The sequence below is a fragment of the Aquila chrysaetos genome, chromosome 12, assembly GCF_900496995.4.
Source record: "Aquila chrysaetos chrysaetos chromosome 12, bAquChr1.4, whole genome shotgun sequence".
NCBI lineage: Eukaryota > Metazoa > Chordata > Aves > Accipitriformes > Accipitridae > Aquila > Aquila chrysaetos.
The window spans coordinates 42990915-43009143 of NC_044015.1; the positions used below are offsets into that span (position 1 = coordinate 42990915).

The 18229-nt window shown below is 39.7% G+C and overlaps 1 protein-coding gene across 1 annotated transcript in view; it reads left to right on the forward strand.

The window, feature by feature from the left end:
• Positions 1–18229, forward strand: part of TNNI3K (TNNI3 interacting kinase) — a 97016-nt gene that overhangs the window by 32366 nt on the left and 46421 nt on the right. Inside the window, exons 12-17 of the mRNA XM_030032290.1 lie at positions 703–789; positions 2021–2077; positions 3128–3220; positions 3303–3360; positions 3476–3670; positions 4024–4128. Of these exons, the coding sequence (XP_029888150.1) occupies positions 703–789; positions 2021–2077; positions 3128–3220; positions 3303–3360; positions 3476–3670; positions 4024–4128 (595 nt within the window). The remainder of the gene's footprint in view (positions 1–702; positions 790–2020; positions 2078–3127; positions 3221–3302; positions 3361–3475; positions 3671–4023; positions 4129–18229) is intronic.

The following is an 18229-nucleotide window of genomic DNA, read 5'->3' on the forward strand; positions in this document are numbered from 1 at the left end:
GCATCTGCTGCCCCGCTCCCCTCCACGGGCCGGGGGGGGACAGCCTGCCGCCTCACCGCGGGCTGCGGGGGCGTCCCCTCCTCCTTCCCTGACCTCGGCAGCCGCAGAGGGCTTCGTCCCGGCCATCCCCCCCTCCCGAAACCCGTTCTCCCGGAGGGGCTGGAATCCGTCCGTTCTCCCCCAGGGGTTCCCGCCGTCGCTGAGGGGCTCGGCCTGGGCCAGAGGCGGGTCCGGCCTGGAGCCGGGGGAGCTTCCAGCAGCTTCGGGCGGGAGCCGGCCCTGCCGACCCTGCCCCGCCGCCAGAAAAACACGGCACGCAAACACGAAACACCGGTTTAGGACACCAAAACAGAAATATTTTCGGGCACTGGTTTTACTTGTAAGGCCTATTGTAGACTATTGTGAACTTCCATTTTAGGATTTCTGTAGCAAGCTTTTTACTATTGCCATATATCACGTTTTAGGATTAGGTGGACTTACGAAAATAACATGTTTGTTTTTATTGGCAGGTATTTTCCTGTATTTCTGTAGCTAAGAATCATAGTATGTTTCAGATTAGTGCTGCTGTATCTTTGTTTACATGTTTCATAGGCACATTGTACATTTTTTTTTAAAAATCCCCTGATTTTGTATAAATCAATTAAAAATAATAATACTGTTGAGTTTACCTGCAAATCCTTATATTTCCACTTTCTTTCTTAGGTCATGATGCCATTGTGACCCTTCTGAAGCATTATAAGAGACCTCAAGATGAATCACCCTGTAATGAATACTCACAACCTGGAGGCGGTATGGTCTGAGAAATAACTTTATTCTCTAACTGAAGGGTCTGATCCAAAGACCGCTGAAGTCTCTGGAAATGTTCCACTGATGTCAGTGAGCTTTGGATCAGTTCTGTCTGGCACAAAGAAAATTAGTGTCATAAGAATCACCATTTTCCAGGTACCCTCTATTTATGTCAGAAGTCTTCCTTTATCTTAAAATCAAGTTGTCACATTGTATTACTCACTAGAAAGAAAAGCTAAAAGCTGTGAGATGAAGATCAATCCCTAGTAATCATTACTCATACCTTTTTACATCCTTAATACCTTGTTTAGCCATTCTCTTTGTGTTGTTTAGGTCTGAGGTTTCTTTGATTGCTGACATTTGGTATATTTCTATACTCGGTCCCCTTCATATTTTTTAATATCTTTGGATATCTCATTCCCCCTTGGGAAGAATTAATTACCCTTTTTCCTACAAAAATACTCATTTGTATTGGCAACTAAATGACAAGTGCCAAGAAGAACATTAACGCAAGCAGTTAGATAAACAAAATATTTTGCAGTGTGTTGAGAATGCTGCCTCCAGAGAGGGTGAATATGTTATACATTGCGGCTTGTCCAGGTCATTGACTCCTCCTGTCGTGGAAACAGGAGGAACCCTACAGTCAGCAGCAGGATCGATCTGCTTCCTACATAGTTTGACCTGTTCCAGGTTTAGGTGTATTATCTCTCAAGTGTCTGTAAATCTTTTGGGGACTAAGTTTATGCATGTATTGGAAATGTATTTTGGCAAGCAATTAGCACACCCAGACAGATTTTTTTAATGCTGATTGTTAAAAGAACTCAGCTGCCACTTAAGCAGAAAAACAAGAGATGAAATTTTTGGTACATGGAGAAAGCTGAGGTCTTTTGGAAAATCTAGTCAGTGAACTAAACAGTGCAATATGTTCACAGCCCAATTGGCAGAATTTGTGAATCTGACCAGAGTTCCTTTACAAAATCTAGCTGGTATAAAAGGCTACATTGGCCTTCTTTAACACCAGTGAAAGCCAGTATTGTTCTACAGCATTTAGTGAAGCTATATACAAATTACTTTCAAGAACGCAGTAATATAACGTCACAATCGTGTGTGCTTATGTGTATTTTCACCCCTTTATTATTCATTCTTTAAGCAATCATTGCCTCATTAATTTATCAGTACAGATGCTTATACTGTCTTCGAATTCCATAAAATTCATTCAGTTCTTCTATTTCAGATGGTTCCTATGTGTCAGTTCCATCCCCTCTAGGAAAGATTAAAAGCATGACTAAAGGTATTTTCAATGGCAATGGGCAACTTGAACTTTTACGGTCTTTTTACCCAAGGTGTTTGTCAGCCTAAACATACTACACAAGATTCATTATTCCTGGAATTTTCATTGCTCAGAAATGTAATGTTGTGCATAAGCAGCAGCTATACTTCCCTAGGATAATTTTAGGAAACAATATACTTAGCTTTGTTGCTCAGCATCATGATAATTCCTGTATTTATCTTATTTTCATTTACTTCTAAAAATATTTTAATTTTTATTACTTTGGAGAAGAGGATGTGATTGTGAATTAGTACTAATGAAATACACACATATCCATGAATGCAAACAAATATCATATTGAATCCCACTGTAAAATGCCTCGATTATCTTTACACAAAAAATTCTGTCCAAAAATAATTTGTGTTTATCTGAAACACATATAGATAAAACATTCAGATGAATATTTGTACTTTAAAATATTTTTTTTTTTTGTGGTGCTTTCAATTTTCCACTTCAAATGTTCACTCTGGATATAATCAAATCCTTGCATCCTTTACATAGCAGCATTGAAATGTTCCATTTAGAAATATTCTGATAAACTTTGTAGTAATAAACCAAAAAGATCAACAAGGTAGAGATGTTTGCTAACTAAATTATGTTGCAAAATTTAGATTCCACGTGTCACTGAAGATTAGGTCAGATCTGGAATAACATCCCCTGCATTGATAATGAGTACTAGCTATACAGAAAAAAAAGGAACTAATTCTCGTATAAAGAATTTTACACAACCATCACATGATCCAGGCAGAATATGCTTATGGGGCAGTGTTCATCACTGATAAGATTTTAAAGCCAAGAAAGCCCAAGGCAACCATAGCATTGCAAGTATTTGGCTGTTATTGGGATTTATGGTGGTTACTGAAAGAAAAGGGAATAGGATTACCAGTCAACCAATTTACAGGAGGAAAATCAGCTTTTACTGTGCAACAGTTTTGTGAAGTTAAATGCTTATATTATGTCCTTCCCCATGACCCCACAATTTACAAATAGGATAAGTGTTTTCTTTTGCAGAAAAGGCAGATGTTCTTCTCCTCCGTGCTGGTTTGCCATCACATTTCCATCTTCAGCTCTCTGAAATAGAGTTCCATGAGATTATCGGCTCAGGTACCAGAAATAAGAATGCATCTGTTTTAAATGTCTGATGTTCATAAATATCTTTGTGCTTATTTATTTTAAACCATTTTAGGGTCTTTTGGAAAAGTATATAAGGGACGATGCAGAAATAAAATTGTTGCAATCAAGCGGTAAGTTTATCAGACTTTTCCATCTTGTTTGGTTAATGACCTAGTTCGAAGTATTAAAAAAACCCATATTTTATGATATTTTTGCCTTACTGTTTTCTCTCATGTAAATTCTAAGCTATCGAGCCAATACCTACTGCTCCAAATCTGATGTGGACATGTTCTGCCGTGAAGTTTCCATTCTCTGCCGATTGAATCATCCATGTGTCATCCAGTTTGTGGGAGCTTGCTTAGATGACCCAAGTCAGTTTGCTATAGTCACTCAGTATATTTCTGGAGGATCGCTCTTCTCCCTGCTTCATGAACAGAAGAGGTATTCCAACTGTTCTCTGTTTGGGCTTGTGGTACAGAATTTGGAAGACTAGTAAATCTATGTTGATGTAAATGTTATTCATTTAAGTACAAAACAATAGAGAAAGGAACACACCAGAAAAATTTTAGCTTTGATTCAGATTATTGGGTGTACAAGGGAAATTAATAAGTAATCACAAAATTGTTATTATCATTATTTTACATTATATACATTTACATTACATAAAGTATATAACATTTTTGCATTTAAAACAATTTTAAAGGTTCCATGATTTACAGATAAGAATAATTTACAGATAATTTTTGTCTGTTTATTAACTTTGAGTAATTTTTTTTTTTTTTTTCAAAATACAGAACTCTTGATCTGCAGTCTAAATTAATCATTGCTGTAGATGTTGCCAAAGGCATGGAGTACCTCCACAATCTCACACAACCAATCATACATCGTGATTTGAACAGGTAAGTGTATTTCTTTATCCGAAAAATTCGGGGAATGTGAAGTCTCAAAGCAACAGTGATGGTCTGCAGTCTCACCTGTAGTTGCAGACACTTGTAACTGTGCAGTATCTCATTAGCACTGACGGAGCTTGGAGGAGGGTCTGCTTGCATCAGTTGGACTGGGGAATTGCGGCATGATGCTTTCACATTCACTGAAGGCGTTAATACATTTTACTTGAATGACTTAACAGACAGCAGTCAGCTTCATGCTTAATAATTTCACTGACAGATATCTTACCTGAACTTTACAAAATATTTATGTCCTATTTGCATACATTAGTCCTGTAGGATAGTCTTTTTATAGTTTATGCTATCTAGTATATTTCCCCAGTATAATTTTTTTAATCCAAAACATTCATTAATTCATTTCACCTACTTTTGCCCATCTGAGAATTAAGTGCCTAATTTAAACTAGTCACTAGTCCCCCTAAAGTCGATGCAGGAATGCGAGAAGGCTTCCAGAAGGCAATCCCTCCCGTTTGTTTTAGGTGGCTGTCTTGGAAAGGGAGGAATGTTGGATGAGCCTGTGCTTGTTACCAGGAGGGGAGTGGCCATCTAGTTTAGACTAAATGCCAACTGCTGACACTCACAGAGGTATGCTAGGTAAATCTCAGCCTAGTAGACAGCTGACAGTGCCACTGGCAAAGAAATAGGAGAGAGTCTACGTGAGTTGCGTATCCAGATTTCCGTCTGGAAATGAAACTGAATTGAAAAAAACTCAGAGGTTTTATACAAACTGCTACGAGTCACCATTTGCTTAACTGTAATTGTCATTGAAGGATGCAGCTACTAAAAACCAGTATTTTCTCGCATCTGGCCCACTAGTGTTCAGCCTTTGTTAGAAGCAGGAAACATCTTCTCTACTGAGCAGAATTTTACTGTGTCATGTCTAGATCAGAAATCACTCAGACTAGCCATTCTGCACTAACTTCTGCTTTGGAAGTGGACTAACCAAAATTACCTATAGTTGTATTTAAAGGAGAGCAACCAGGCGAAGAAAGTTAGTGCTGAATAGCTGTTGCACTTTTTAGCCACAGTAGCTTGCTTGGAAACAGCTCCTTCATATGTACGAGCACTGTGACCAGAAAGCTTCTACAGAAAACATTTTTAAAAAGTAGGATGAAGTGAGTTACAAAATAGGTTTTATTCAGTGTCAGGCATACACCTCTTAATTCTCCACTAGCTTAACTACTTGTTTTTAGAAAAAAATTACAGAAATGTTCATTTTGTTTATACCTCAAGTGACTGGTCCTATAGAGTTGTGGTGATACAACAAATAACATTTTCCTGCATCGTGCTGTAAGTTTTCATTTCCTAGTGACACTGATAGCTGCAGTGAAAGATTCCTTGTGAAAGACACTCATTCTTTTGGAAAAGGAGCTGGTTTTTTCTTTTTGCTGAGCAAAGAGGTAAACTGATTGTGAAACTATGCCCAGTTCAGGGTTCTGGTATGAAATTTGAAAAAATATGAGGCAGCAGCAATTTTCTGGACATTGTTGTTGGCATCTCCCGGAGAACAGCATGGCTTACACACGGAAAAGGTTCTGTATTCTTGCTCGAAATGTAGCTACACTGACAACTCTACAAAGGACACCTATGAAGGGAGGGACTCCAAATGTAGTATTTGTCCTTTATAAGCAGGAGGTTTCTTGGGAATTGAAGCATAACAAGGAGACTGTGTGTGTATATATAAGACCAGTCACAGGGGTGCAGACTGAAGCCCACCGAACTCAGTGTCCTGCCTCTGGCAGTGGCCCATGGTGACAAATTTGAGAGCCAGGCATGTATATAATGATAATGTCTTGAATTCTCTCTCAGTGCCCAAGAAGTTTGGGTTCAGAAGGGTACTTTCAAAAATGAGTACCTGCTCTTGAAGTCATTTTTTAAATGAAAGAATAACTCTATTTGTGGTTACGAAAGAAAAAATGTCCTTGCAGACTGAAGATGAAAATCGGATCACTAATGCAAAAGAAACTGCACATTTCTTTATTTTAGTCTGAAGAATGCAGTCTACAAACCATATAATTTCAAGCCAGTCTTCTGGGATTTATGTGCCCTAGGTTAGCAATATTGGCACAAATTCTGCTTCATACTCTGACCACAAATTTTAGCACACTTTGCTTTATTTGTCTCTTCTGATGTATGAATGCATCCATCTGCTCATGTTAAAACTGCTACAAGCACATAAAAATGGCTACTGTTAACCATTGCCAATTACATGCCCCATTACTTTATTTAAATGTGCAGATATGGTGTTTCTGTATGGGTATGATAAATGTATGATGTTTAGAAGGATACTGCTGATGTGTTATATTCATCCATGTATATTGACTATATAGAGGCTTAATCTAAGTATATTAATATAAGCCACATTCTGCAATTTTACTGTAGCAGAGCTAAATAAAATTTGTCTGTTGAAGAGTATTTTAAATGCATTTTGGATTGACTAAATACTTTCAAAAACCGTGTCACTTATCAAAATTCTTTTAGCCTAAGAAAGCCTGAACCCACATTTCAGAGGCCTTTGAAATGCTTCATTTTGACATTTTTAATTATTTTTTCTATTTTTCCTATTTTTTATTTTTTAAAATTCTAATTCAAATTCCAAGTTTTTAAAATATAATTCTACTTATCAAATAAATCTCAAAAAATAAAAATGAAAAATTGAAAGTTTCATCTTCATATGAACAAGTACAATTTTGTTGACAAGAAATGTCTGTTCCTCACTTTTTATTCCATAACGTTAAGCTCCATAAAATGTTCTGAGTCAAGGCAAAATGAAACAGTCCATAAAAATGACTTCTTCAAACAGTTCCATTAATTAGCAGGAGACATTAGGACAGTCAAACTCTGAAGTGCAACTCAAATTGTCTTCTAACATTTTGAACTAATTACAATTCATTATCAAGTGATGTGACTGCAAAGCTTGTCAGTAACCAGCTCTGAGCGATTCGGGAGGAATTCAGGGAAATCTTAGAATGCACAGCACAAACTGTGTATTCCTGACTGCGTTTGTGCGTAAAGCCTGCCTGCAGCACCAGCAGTCCGTGCAGTGCCGATCCCACGGGAATCCCGTGGTCAGGTGGGTGGTGATGTCTCACCTTGCACCTTTGCCCACAGAGCCGAGCGGGCATCAAGCGCTCCCCGAAAGGCCCCGTGCTCTCCGCTCTGCGGCACCTCGCCTGGCCCGGCAGCAGTGACTGCAGGGGTCCCCGGGGATCGGGGGGACGGGCGTCCCTCCTGCAGCCATCAGCTGCTCCTGACCAGGCAGTGCTTCACTGCGGCAGATGTTGCACCTCTTGATCCCTTACAGCTTCGAGTGCTCCCCCCAGGATTGGCAGCGAGCTGGTGGGTCTCTAATTTCCTGGTGTGTTGCTGGTGCCTCATACTGTTGTTTTCTAGTCTTTAGGGGTATGTCCTGAATTAAGTCAGGTTTGGTAATGTCAGCTAAGTTTTCCTCAGTGCAGAGCGTGCTCGGTCCTGACATCTTGTTGTTATGAAAGACTCTCTAATTTTTTAATAACTGAAATTATGAAATCCTGAACACTTAATTCATTGGTTTCTGTCCTTGTTGACTGAATTTCCCACAAGGGCAAACACTTTCTTCCGCTGTCCTGCAAGGATGGATACAAATACTTGTTTAATCTGTTTGTTTGGGTTTTTTTAATTTTCCATCTGGGAATTCTCAGTTTATTTTCAGCATAGCACTGTACTTTCAAATAACCCTTTGTCATGTTCTTTCATTATTTCATCTCCTTTCCTTTGTTTTGTCCTTTTTACTTTAAATATTTTCCCATAATCACTGAGTTCATCTGACTCTTTCTTCGGTTTTTTGGCCATTTGTTACAGATAAAAGCATCTCTGGATTGCTTCTAAGAGCTAAAATATAGCGCAGGACTGTGCACTCATTCTGTTTCTTTGGTGATACCTGAGTGGAAGCACTGAGTCCTCGGTATATGCAGAGAAAAATCTGTTCTTGCTGTTCTAGCTATGACAATAGTCTCGTGATGTGTGTATTTCAGTGAAGGGTGGTGAAATACCGAACTGTATTGAATTGTGAGGTTTTAGATTAAAATGATCCTTTTGCTAAAGACAAAACACAATTCTTAGTTCTGCTAGCCCTTTAATGCAAAAGGCACATCATTCGAACTGGGGATGGTTGGGCTTTTCTCTCACACAGCATAGCTGTGCACTGCTTTGAACAAACGGCTTTCTGCCTTTGACTGTCATCTCTTCTGCACCCCTTGTAAGTCCTGAGTACCAAGATGGACATGCAGTTCTTCAATTTTGGCCCAAGTCAGGATTGCTAACAGTTTCTAACTAGGTACCTTTACTCTTCTGGCAAATTGATCTTATCCCATCTTGTACGGCAAGGTCTAGATTAAGAGCAAAGAGAAATTACTGATATTTAAAACTTTTTGTATATTAAATTGTGAGGAAAAGCTTGGCATTGGACAGAGGTTTGCTACACTAAACTTTCTTTCTAAAAAAAAAAAAAAAATCGCTGTTGGTAAGAGTGACATGCCTCCACCAGTCCTAGAGGCTTTTGGAAACGTTATGGAAAAAAACTGTTTAGGCCAGACCCTAGTGGGGGTCCGTTTGTTAAAGTATAAGGTGGATTGACTAGGATTTGCTGTGCAGAAAGCAACCTGCATATCGACCTACAAAGAAGACAGGCTAGAAGAATGTCTTTTTCCAGGATTGTACTTGCCTCATTTCTCCATTGTATACCATCCATGTCCACCACCTCTTGTCCTCCTCCTTACAGTCAAGGTTCCCTTCTCCTCACTCCGTTGGTTCTGACTTCACGCATCCTCTACTTTCTCACTGAGTCTCCTTCATATACCTGCATCCCTTCACAGGCTCTTTTCAGGCCACCAAAACATGGAGCTCAGAGGGAGATGCTTTCTTCTGAAGCTATAGTTCTTGCCTCAGTCATGGTGCAAGCCAAGAGCCCTGTGTCTGAATGCTGCAGCCTGTGTAACGATTTAGGACAGCAAAGATCCAGACCTTATGGTTCAGCTTTATGCCTTGTCACTGCTGGCTGTTAGAAAAATAGTTCTGCACTGAAGGATTTAAAATAATGTTTTCCACAAAAGAAAACCCAAAACAGTATCTCACTAGAGAGCCAAAAAGCGTATCATTGCCTCACAGAACTTTTACCAGATCATATTTGTGAGGGTCAAAAGACAATTTGCTGTAAGGACATCAGTGCAGTTGATGTGTGGTGCTGGGAGTAGCTTAACTTCTGAAACTTTTTAGTGTGAGAACAGAAGTCGCGTTTTCAGCGTGAGTACCAGTCAGCCCACAGGCACAATTACTAGATGAAAATCGTTACGGCAACTTAAGAGAAAGACCAAGAGTGAAATTCTGTGCTAAGTTTTGGCAGTGGCTTCACAGGAGCCTCAAATTTTTTACCTTAAATCTTCACATAGCTTGTAACTCTGTGAGTTCTGAAATCTAATGCAATGCACATAACGCATTAAATAAATCTGCAATATGGCTTGACAGAACAGAGAAGAAAATGAATCTTTCATGTCTCTACCCTGGAAAAGGGGTTATCCTTCCATTTTGAGAATAATTGGGAGTTTTATTTTGCTTTTTCCAGTTCTGGAAAAAGAAGTTCTGACAGCTATCAGCAATAGTGACATGTATCAGCTTATTACTACTTATACCATGGTGAGGGATTGTAGCCACAATGATTATAGCACTTTAATAAAAAAGAGACCATTTTAGTATCAATTTAATTTAAGCTGTAACAGCTGAACATGGTTGGACCAAGCCTTTGAGCGACTAACCTTCATTTGATGGCTTTAACTCTCTGTAAAAGTTTCTGAGAGATGCCTTAGTGAGAAAGATGAAAGAAAGGATGGAAGCCTGGTGGTAATGGGGATGGTGTCTGCAACTCCTCTTTGTTATAAAATCCCTTATGAAATCTTAAAATAGCAGTTGCCTTTCATTAAACCCACAGTGTGTTAAAGGTAGAAGGATCCTTTCATAGCCCTGTTATCTGGGAGAGGGACACACACTGAATGTGCTTTGCCTGTCTCTTGCCCTGAGAGGGAGAAGCCCTTGCATCTGGCAGGCCCGCAGAACTACTTGCTTTTGTAAAAGCCAGGATGATTATACACTTCTGATTCTTTTCGCGTTTTCTTCCTTCCATGGTTTCAGGAAGAGAATGATGCTTGGTCTCACCATTTCAAACTGTGTGGCCTTAACAGAAGACAATTAATTTCTGATTCTGCTGAACTCATTATTAACCTTCTGTCAGATCAGATCAGATCAGATTTATCTTGCTGTATTTCTCAAAACAGAGGCTTAAGAGTTCCTTTCTCATCTGTGGTTTTCAAATTTCCAAGTGCCATTGAGGCAATAATAGTGTTTTTGAGCTGTACCTTCCAAGCCTTATTTCTGTGGGTTATATTTTTTACTTTAGAAAAGAAAAATTAGTAACTGTAGTGTTCACTGGTGAACCAGACTGACAAAACCCTTCCAGAGATTACCTCCTGCTTTCAGATATGTCCATTCTCTCAGCACCAAGATGGGCATTTCGGCATTGTTTTTTCAGAAAGACTTATGCATGCCATGCATAGAAAGGGTCTGTTTATTGATTTCTTGGCTTCTCCACAAAAACTGTCAGCCCAGGTCTTGACTATGTGTATCATCAAGTTGGGTTTATTCAAGGTCTATACAATCCTTGAGTAGATTGAAGTTGAAGAGAGGGCTCAATACATTTTATTCACATTGAGAAATGGTGATAATTTTTGTCCCTACTGACAAAGGTCAAATTTGAACCAAGACCACAGAAAAGTCTGTAGTTTTGTATGATTCGTGTGCCTACATTCAACCCAGGGCATAGCCTTCAAGAGTCTCTCTAGTTTAGCCTTGCGTTTGATTAATATTTTCATTTGATGTCTGGTGGGAATCTCGAAACAATTCCGCATGTCATACTCAAATCACTGAAATATTTTGATGGGAGGTATATATGGGAGCTAAAATCAGATTAAATATAAACTAAAAGAGTCATGGCTACATTGCATGACACCACTACACTTTTATGATTAAATTTATCATCCCAAGGTTTGGGTTTAGGTGAAGCTAGAAGTCTTGAAGGCAGTGATTTGTGGGAGTCCTGGTTGGGAGAGCTTAAATTTTTTCTGTCCTAAAAGCTGTTATCCAGTGAAATTTGTTCCTCACTTGACTGTTCTTGCTCAGATCTACAACTCTAATATGGGCAAGTTACGCTTTTTTGTTGAGACCATCTATTACTTTCATTTTCCCTTCATCATGTAAGCCATTGCCAACTTTTTCATTTCTTGTTTTCATATACTTTTCACTCTCCTGAATTTACTTGGATCAGTCAACATTTTGATCAATATCATGTAAGCATTGTTGTGTCCACATTCATACTCTTTTACATTGTAATTTGCTCAGCCCTTCAAAAGCAGTGTGCCATGAAGGCATAGTGACTGGTGTATGAAAACCTTGATCTTCAGAGTTACAGGAAGCTTTTGACCTAGCTAAAGCATTTTGTGAATTTCCCCACATTCCCAGATTGTTTGAAAATCTGTGTTTGTGATGCTAATTTCTAAAAGCCTTGCTTTTTATTTGTTGCATGCAACTGGTGTTCTTCTGCTTCCTCATGTGTTCTTTGCTGAAAATTAAATCAATTGCAATAGCTTCCTTGAACCAGTAAATCAATTTTCAATAGATTCTATACACACTTTTCCTGCTAAATGACATTTTGCAATGGGCAAAAGATATTTTGCCTGCATGGTCATGATCTATATTCTGGTACTGCATCTTGGATGTACTACATGTCTTTCACTAGCAAAGATTTAAACAGCAAGTATTTTGTCATTGTCCCTAAGCTTGATTCTGTCCAACGTTTATAGAGCTGTAAAAGATTGTAACTGTGGCAATAGCTCACTTTTCCAGTTATTTTTAAATGTTTCCTCTCTCATCAAGTTTCTGTACCAGGTACAGAACCTCCTCTTTTCTCTAGCAAGTGTGACAGTAATTGAACAGTGTCTTGCTGTTTCAGCTAGATATCCAGCTAGACCTAGTTAAGTGCTGAAGTGGGGAGATGTTATTCCAGCTCTTTTCAGCTTTCCTGGTTGCTAACATCTATGGCAGACGTCTTGTCCCTGCAGCAATACGTATTTGTATTCTGTGATAGTATCACAGTGGTTTGAAAACCAAATGAATGAGTGTGTAAAAACTCAGGATTTTCTTTTTCTCCTAGAAAAAGTGATGCTCACCACACTTCAGCCTTTTTCTGAGCTGCCTGGAAAAGTACAGCTGATTCCTAAGTTGTGGATCTGCTAGGATAAAAGACTAGTGCAGTCGCACTGTGCAAGATACGAAGGACCACTGTGCAGAGCTGATCCTGCTCAGGGCAGCCTGTGTGCAAAAGTGTGCTAGCAGCAGCAGCTCTGCTGTGTGGCTCTTTTTCTCCTGACCCCTACATTTAAAGATATTTTAACTCTTCTCAGGCATGTAGATCCTTCCCTGCTAATTAGAGTATCACAGATACCTTCTAAGTAATCCTAATTTGTGCTACACGGCACTGCATCGCTACCTCAGTGTTACTGACTTCACAAAATCTTGACATACTTGAGTTGATCTTTCCAAATTGGGGTAAATGTTATGTTTTGTTTAGAACACACATACCGAGTTCCTTTTTCACTTGGCTGCTGGCTGTGCTTCATCTTGATCAAACATAGAAACAAACAAAGAAAAATAATCAAAGCTTCAGTTTTGTTAATTCCTGGTATCTGTTCTTCACAAGTTTGCCTTCCATTTTATGTACTTACTACAAAGTCTCTCCCAGGAAACTGAGATCCATAAAGCTTTTTCAAAGTTTGAAAGAAAAGCTTACATCTCCAGACATCCTTCTAGCATAATAATGAATTTTGATCCATTGTTACTGTTCTGTCACAATAACTAGATTTTGCCACGCCCTTTTAGAGAACCCAGAAATAAATGTTAGCTCTCCTGTACATCCTGAACTATAACCACGCTCCCTCTTCACTGAGTGTACATTTACTTCTTTTAGTGGTGACTGATAGAGTACTGCCTGCCTCTGCCTTTGTAGTGGTTGTTTTAAAATCACAAATTCAGAAAGGCATATGTCCCACCAAAACCAGTGTGCTTCAGCCTCTGTCATCTGAGGAAATCAGTTCTCAGACTGTCTTCAGGTCCTTCATAAGACCCACCTTCATCCCTTGCACCCTGCCACTCCTGGGGAACCCTCTGGCCAAGCAGCCTGATCTGGCCTCGCCAGTGTCTTCCCAGTATGTGAGACAGCCCTGTGTCTCCCCACCCAATGAAGGGAGGGTTGGGGGTGCCGGGTTTCGGAGCGGGGGAAGGCACAGCTGAGGAAAGCATCCCTTGTATGTACCTTTGACTTCAGGTCCCTGCTCCGTGGCACTGATAGGGCAGCACCAGGCTTCTGTTCTCTGCTGCTCCTGGTGCCACCGGTTTTCCCCGGGGATCACCTGCACCTGGCTGGGGCCCCAGGAGGGAAGATGCTGCCTTGCGTTGCATCGAGATTTGAGAGAGCACCCCAGCTTCAGGACAGTGTGAATGGGAGTCCCAGCTGGGGCATCCTTCACGTTAGGAGGCTTTCTTTGGGGCGTTTCCTCTTAAAACAAAACCAAACACACAAAAAACCAACCGTGAAGTACCTGCAACTTTATGTCAGCCACAGGCTCCTCTTCCTTTTGCTGTATCTCCCTACATGAAAAGGGGTATCTAACCACCCATTAAAACGCTGCCTTCCAGATTTGGTCACAGCCACATGTCCACCTGGAATAAAAACCAGTGAAGCAGTCAGAAAAGTAGAAAGGGATAAAGCAGAGCAATCCCATTCCCTACAGCCACATGAAGAAGAAGCAGCCTCTCTCTTTCTGGCTAGTGTATGATCCCAGGATCAGACAGGGGAGCAGGCAGGAGGGAAAGGAAGAAAGGGAAGGTCAAGAGACAATGTCCTGACCAGAGGAAAATATGACTGTTATGGATGGTAGGAAAGCGAAGAGCTGCTTTGGAAGTGCATCAGACATGCCTCCCCGCAGGTGTAGACAGGCATGACTTCTCTGTCTCTGCGTTGAGGTTGCTGGAAATAACGAATGCCCGTGGCGCTGCTTCTGAGCTGAGCAGTTTGCTGACAGGGCAGAGCATGTTGAACACAGCATTGTACCGACGCACGCACAGCCCCAGCACCGGCCTGTCTCCCAAAGGGAAAACAACATCTGTCTGCATCTGCCCAGAGAGGTGCTGCTCAGGAGCAGACTGACTCACCAGGGCTTTCCTCCATGGGCCCTCTTGAGCAACCCTGCCAGGGTGTCCCCAATTCAGTCACATCCTCTGTCTCCAGTCCTGAATGCATCTGAGAAATCATCACTCAGCTCAGGCCTTATCTCAGCATTTTGAGAAATGACATTTATGTTTATGGTGCACCAATCTTCTGGGTTTTATATTTCTATAAAGAGAAGAGAGAGCAGGGAATCATAGCAAGGGTTTTAAGTCAGGATGTGTTGTGTTAAACTCTTAAATCTGTATTTCTACACCTGAACAAGCACCACAGTCAGGAGAGGTGTTGAAAACCTCAGTTTGCAGGGAGCTCGGTGGGACTCCTGTCCATGAGTCAAAGGACAGGTACTGGCTCATGATTTATTTAGCCTGCTTTCTCTGCTACACAGTCTGGTAACACATGATTCAGAAACACTGCTCAGGGTTTGGAAGGGCAGCACACAAAGGTTTTTAACTGTTTTGAAAGCCAGACTCTTTAATGTGAATGTTCTGCTCATGTATATGCTTTTGCAGAAAAAAGTCAATATTACAAGAAAAGTAATTTGGACACTGATGAAATCAATAAGTACTATGGCTCACATCAGAAGTTTGTATAGAGTAATATCCCCTGGAATCAATGTTCATTGCAGGATACAACCATTTATAATTTCGTGCTGATGTTGCAATGATCCACTGTGAGGTTAAGAATAAAGGATCTCAGAAGCTGTAAATAGAGTGAAGTGAATCAGATCACCTTTTAGTCTAACTAGTAGCTATCCTTACTTGAAAACTATTACCTTTTTTTTTGCAATTTACTGACCTCAAACTATGGTTTCCCAAACCCTCATACCTTACAGTTCAGCTTCTTTTCTAAAAAACCTTCAATTGAGAGTGTCATGTTGAACAAGACATGAACTTTGAATAATTCTGAAGACTGGAAAACAAACTTAGATTCAAAATAGTCTGTTTCTACACAGCCAGGAATGAAAGCACATAATTTTTCAAACACTGTGCTTAGTCTCTTGTTCATCCTGCTCTGCAGATAACAAAACCAAAAAGAATAGTTTTAGTCAACGCTCAGCTTAGGACTGTGAGACATTGTGTGAGTCAACAAACTCAGTCCTCTGCTGTTAGAACCAGCCATTTTAGACTCTGGTATGCATCATTTGGGCCGTAGCTTTGGTTGACTAGTGCATACATTTCAGCAGGAACACCACTATGTAGTCAAGACTTTAAGGAACAGATAACCTATCAATCTTTTCATAGCTTACCTTCACTTTAAAAGTTTCAAGTGCCCTAGATCTACCAACATCTATCAACTGGCATCTACACCTTCTCTTAGATTATCACAGGACTTTTATTCTCTTAATGTAAAGTAAGTGCCTTCCAAAACCGCTGTGTGCTCTCTCTTTAGACAAGCTTTGCTTTTTTTGTCCAGTGTAGGTGCTCACCTTAGTTTTCAGCCACTGTAAACCCTAATTCCAATTTGAAGTGACAAAGTGGTGTGAGTATGGCTTATGTTCCTAACTCCTTAGTAACCTCAATTTAGGTATATTAAATAAATGTTACATGTTTGTGTTCAGCTTTCCAAATTATAAACAACTCTGTCAAACCTTGTGAATGTGAGTCACACCAGGAGTTTTCCCAAGTGAAAGTCCTGTAATTCAGGTGGATGGCAATGTGAAATACTGCAATCCTAAGAATGCAACTGTCTTTCTTTATGGTGCATAAGAAAACTGTGGTTATGGAATATCTCAAGCAGTAGTGCACAGACTGCACCAAGATTCTGTTACACTGGATGTGTCCTCTCTGTTCTGAGGAAGACCTCTGAAATCACTGGCCTGGCATTTCCAGCCTGCAGAACCGAGAGAGATGCTGGTTCTTTGTCATTGGTTAGCTACCTTCTGCAAAAGTGCTTGTATTTGCTACACTGGTGTAAAAAGAAGGGTCTGTCTATAGCTAGTTCTGACCATGAGTAGCTAAAATTCATTTGTATATGGGGAGGGAACACTTCAGTTCTGATAACTATGTGCTGTCAAATGTGTCAGCATTGTAGTAAAATGACACATCGTTTTGTATACTCAATATAGTATGAAGAAGAAGAGAAGCAGGAAATAAGTGCATTCAAAAGGCATTTATGGATCCACAGAAGCAAAAGCCCATATGTGTATAAATATGCATATAGGTGTTTACTCAATGTTTGGGGAATTAATGAATTTCCTTAGCAAATCCCTATGTAGTTTGTTGCATAAAGAGCGGCTTGCATGCTGAGTGATTAAAGAGAGGCCACTGGAAAGCTACAGTTAATAAAATCATTGAATAGTTAATTTGGGAGGGGCCTCCAAGATCATCTAGTCCAAAACCTTCCCCAAAGTTTGACTGACTTCAAAATGAAATGCCTATATGAAATCTAGTAATAGTATACAAAGCTGGCTTCAAACTTTATCTCATTTCACTTCATACAGTAAAACCTACTAGTAGATTAGACTGAGCCCCTTAAAAAAAACAGAAGAGAAAACATTTTGGACTAGATTCAATTTTGGTCATTTTGATCGACAGAGCTTCAATCCTTTGCTTCTCTATCCCTCCGTAAAGAAGTACCGCAGAAGGGGAAGGACTGCTGCCAACAGCTTTAATTTCAAGTTCCACAGCCCAGTCAAAAGCCATGAAACAGGGACTAGTATTAGGAGAAAGATAGATTTTCAAGATTAAGGTTTTGAAGATTCACTAAGCTGTTATTTGCAGTGTCACAGTACTTGTAAGACCAGTAGTGTCTCCTAAATGACCAGGGAACATGTCTGTCTTTGAGAGATGTAACCGAGAATGTCAAAGAACCTGATTTGATTTAATGCTCACTGCCATTCACTGGGGATTAAAAGATTGTGAGAGGGGAAAAGGGATCTCTCCTGTTTTTTCTGTCTTTCTTATTCCTTTTTTGGTCCATTAAGGATTGGGCACATAAAAAGTAAAATAAGATTTAAAAAAGGATATATACCTGATAAAGCCTATTACTCCCAAATGGTTTAGTTCCACAACATATTGGCAAGCACAAGAAACATACAAAACTATCTTAATTTGTAATGCTATGTAAGATAACAGAGTTGACAAAAAGAAAATATTACCTACTCCAACATCTCCCATGCTTTGTAACTGTTTCTCTCTTTCTCTATACTTTTGGCAAAGTAAATATAATTTGAATTATCTCTCCCGGAATTAAGATGTGCATTTAAGCTAAAACAAGTGTTGCCAAAGGGTATAACTGATCCATATCAGAAAGACCCACAATGAAAGAAAATTCAGAGGTAATGTGACATGCTTACAAATTGTGCATTGCACCCCCCTCTAGTGACCAGTCTGTGTATAAACCTTGGTAGGGCTGACTGGAAACTTTACATCTGAAGTATTTTCTAGCAGAGAAGTTATGTTTTTGTTTTGTTTTCAGTAAGGCATCAAGTTCATGGAAATTATCCCTGGGAATTACCAAAATTTTGCTTTTTACATGCAGTTGTTTGACAGTTGAAGAATGTAGGCTCCTAGGATTTATCATAATTCATAATGTGGGCCAGCTTAGAGGATAAATTCAGAGTGCAACTCTTCAGTCAAGTTATTTAGTTACTTACGGGGAAAAAATGTCATTTTCTTTGCACAGCACATTATGAAATGTCTGCTCTCCATCTTAATTCAGGGCAAAATCAAAAGTTGCAACCTTGAAAACTTCTGGGAATACCTGGGCTTATTTCCCAAACCACTCTATTAAATGAGTCTATTT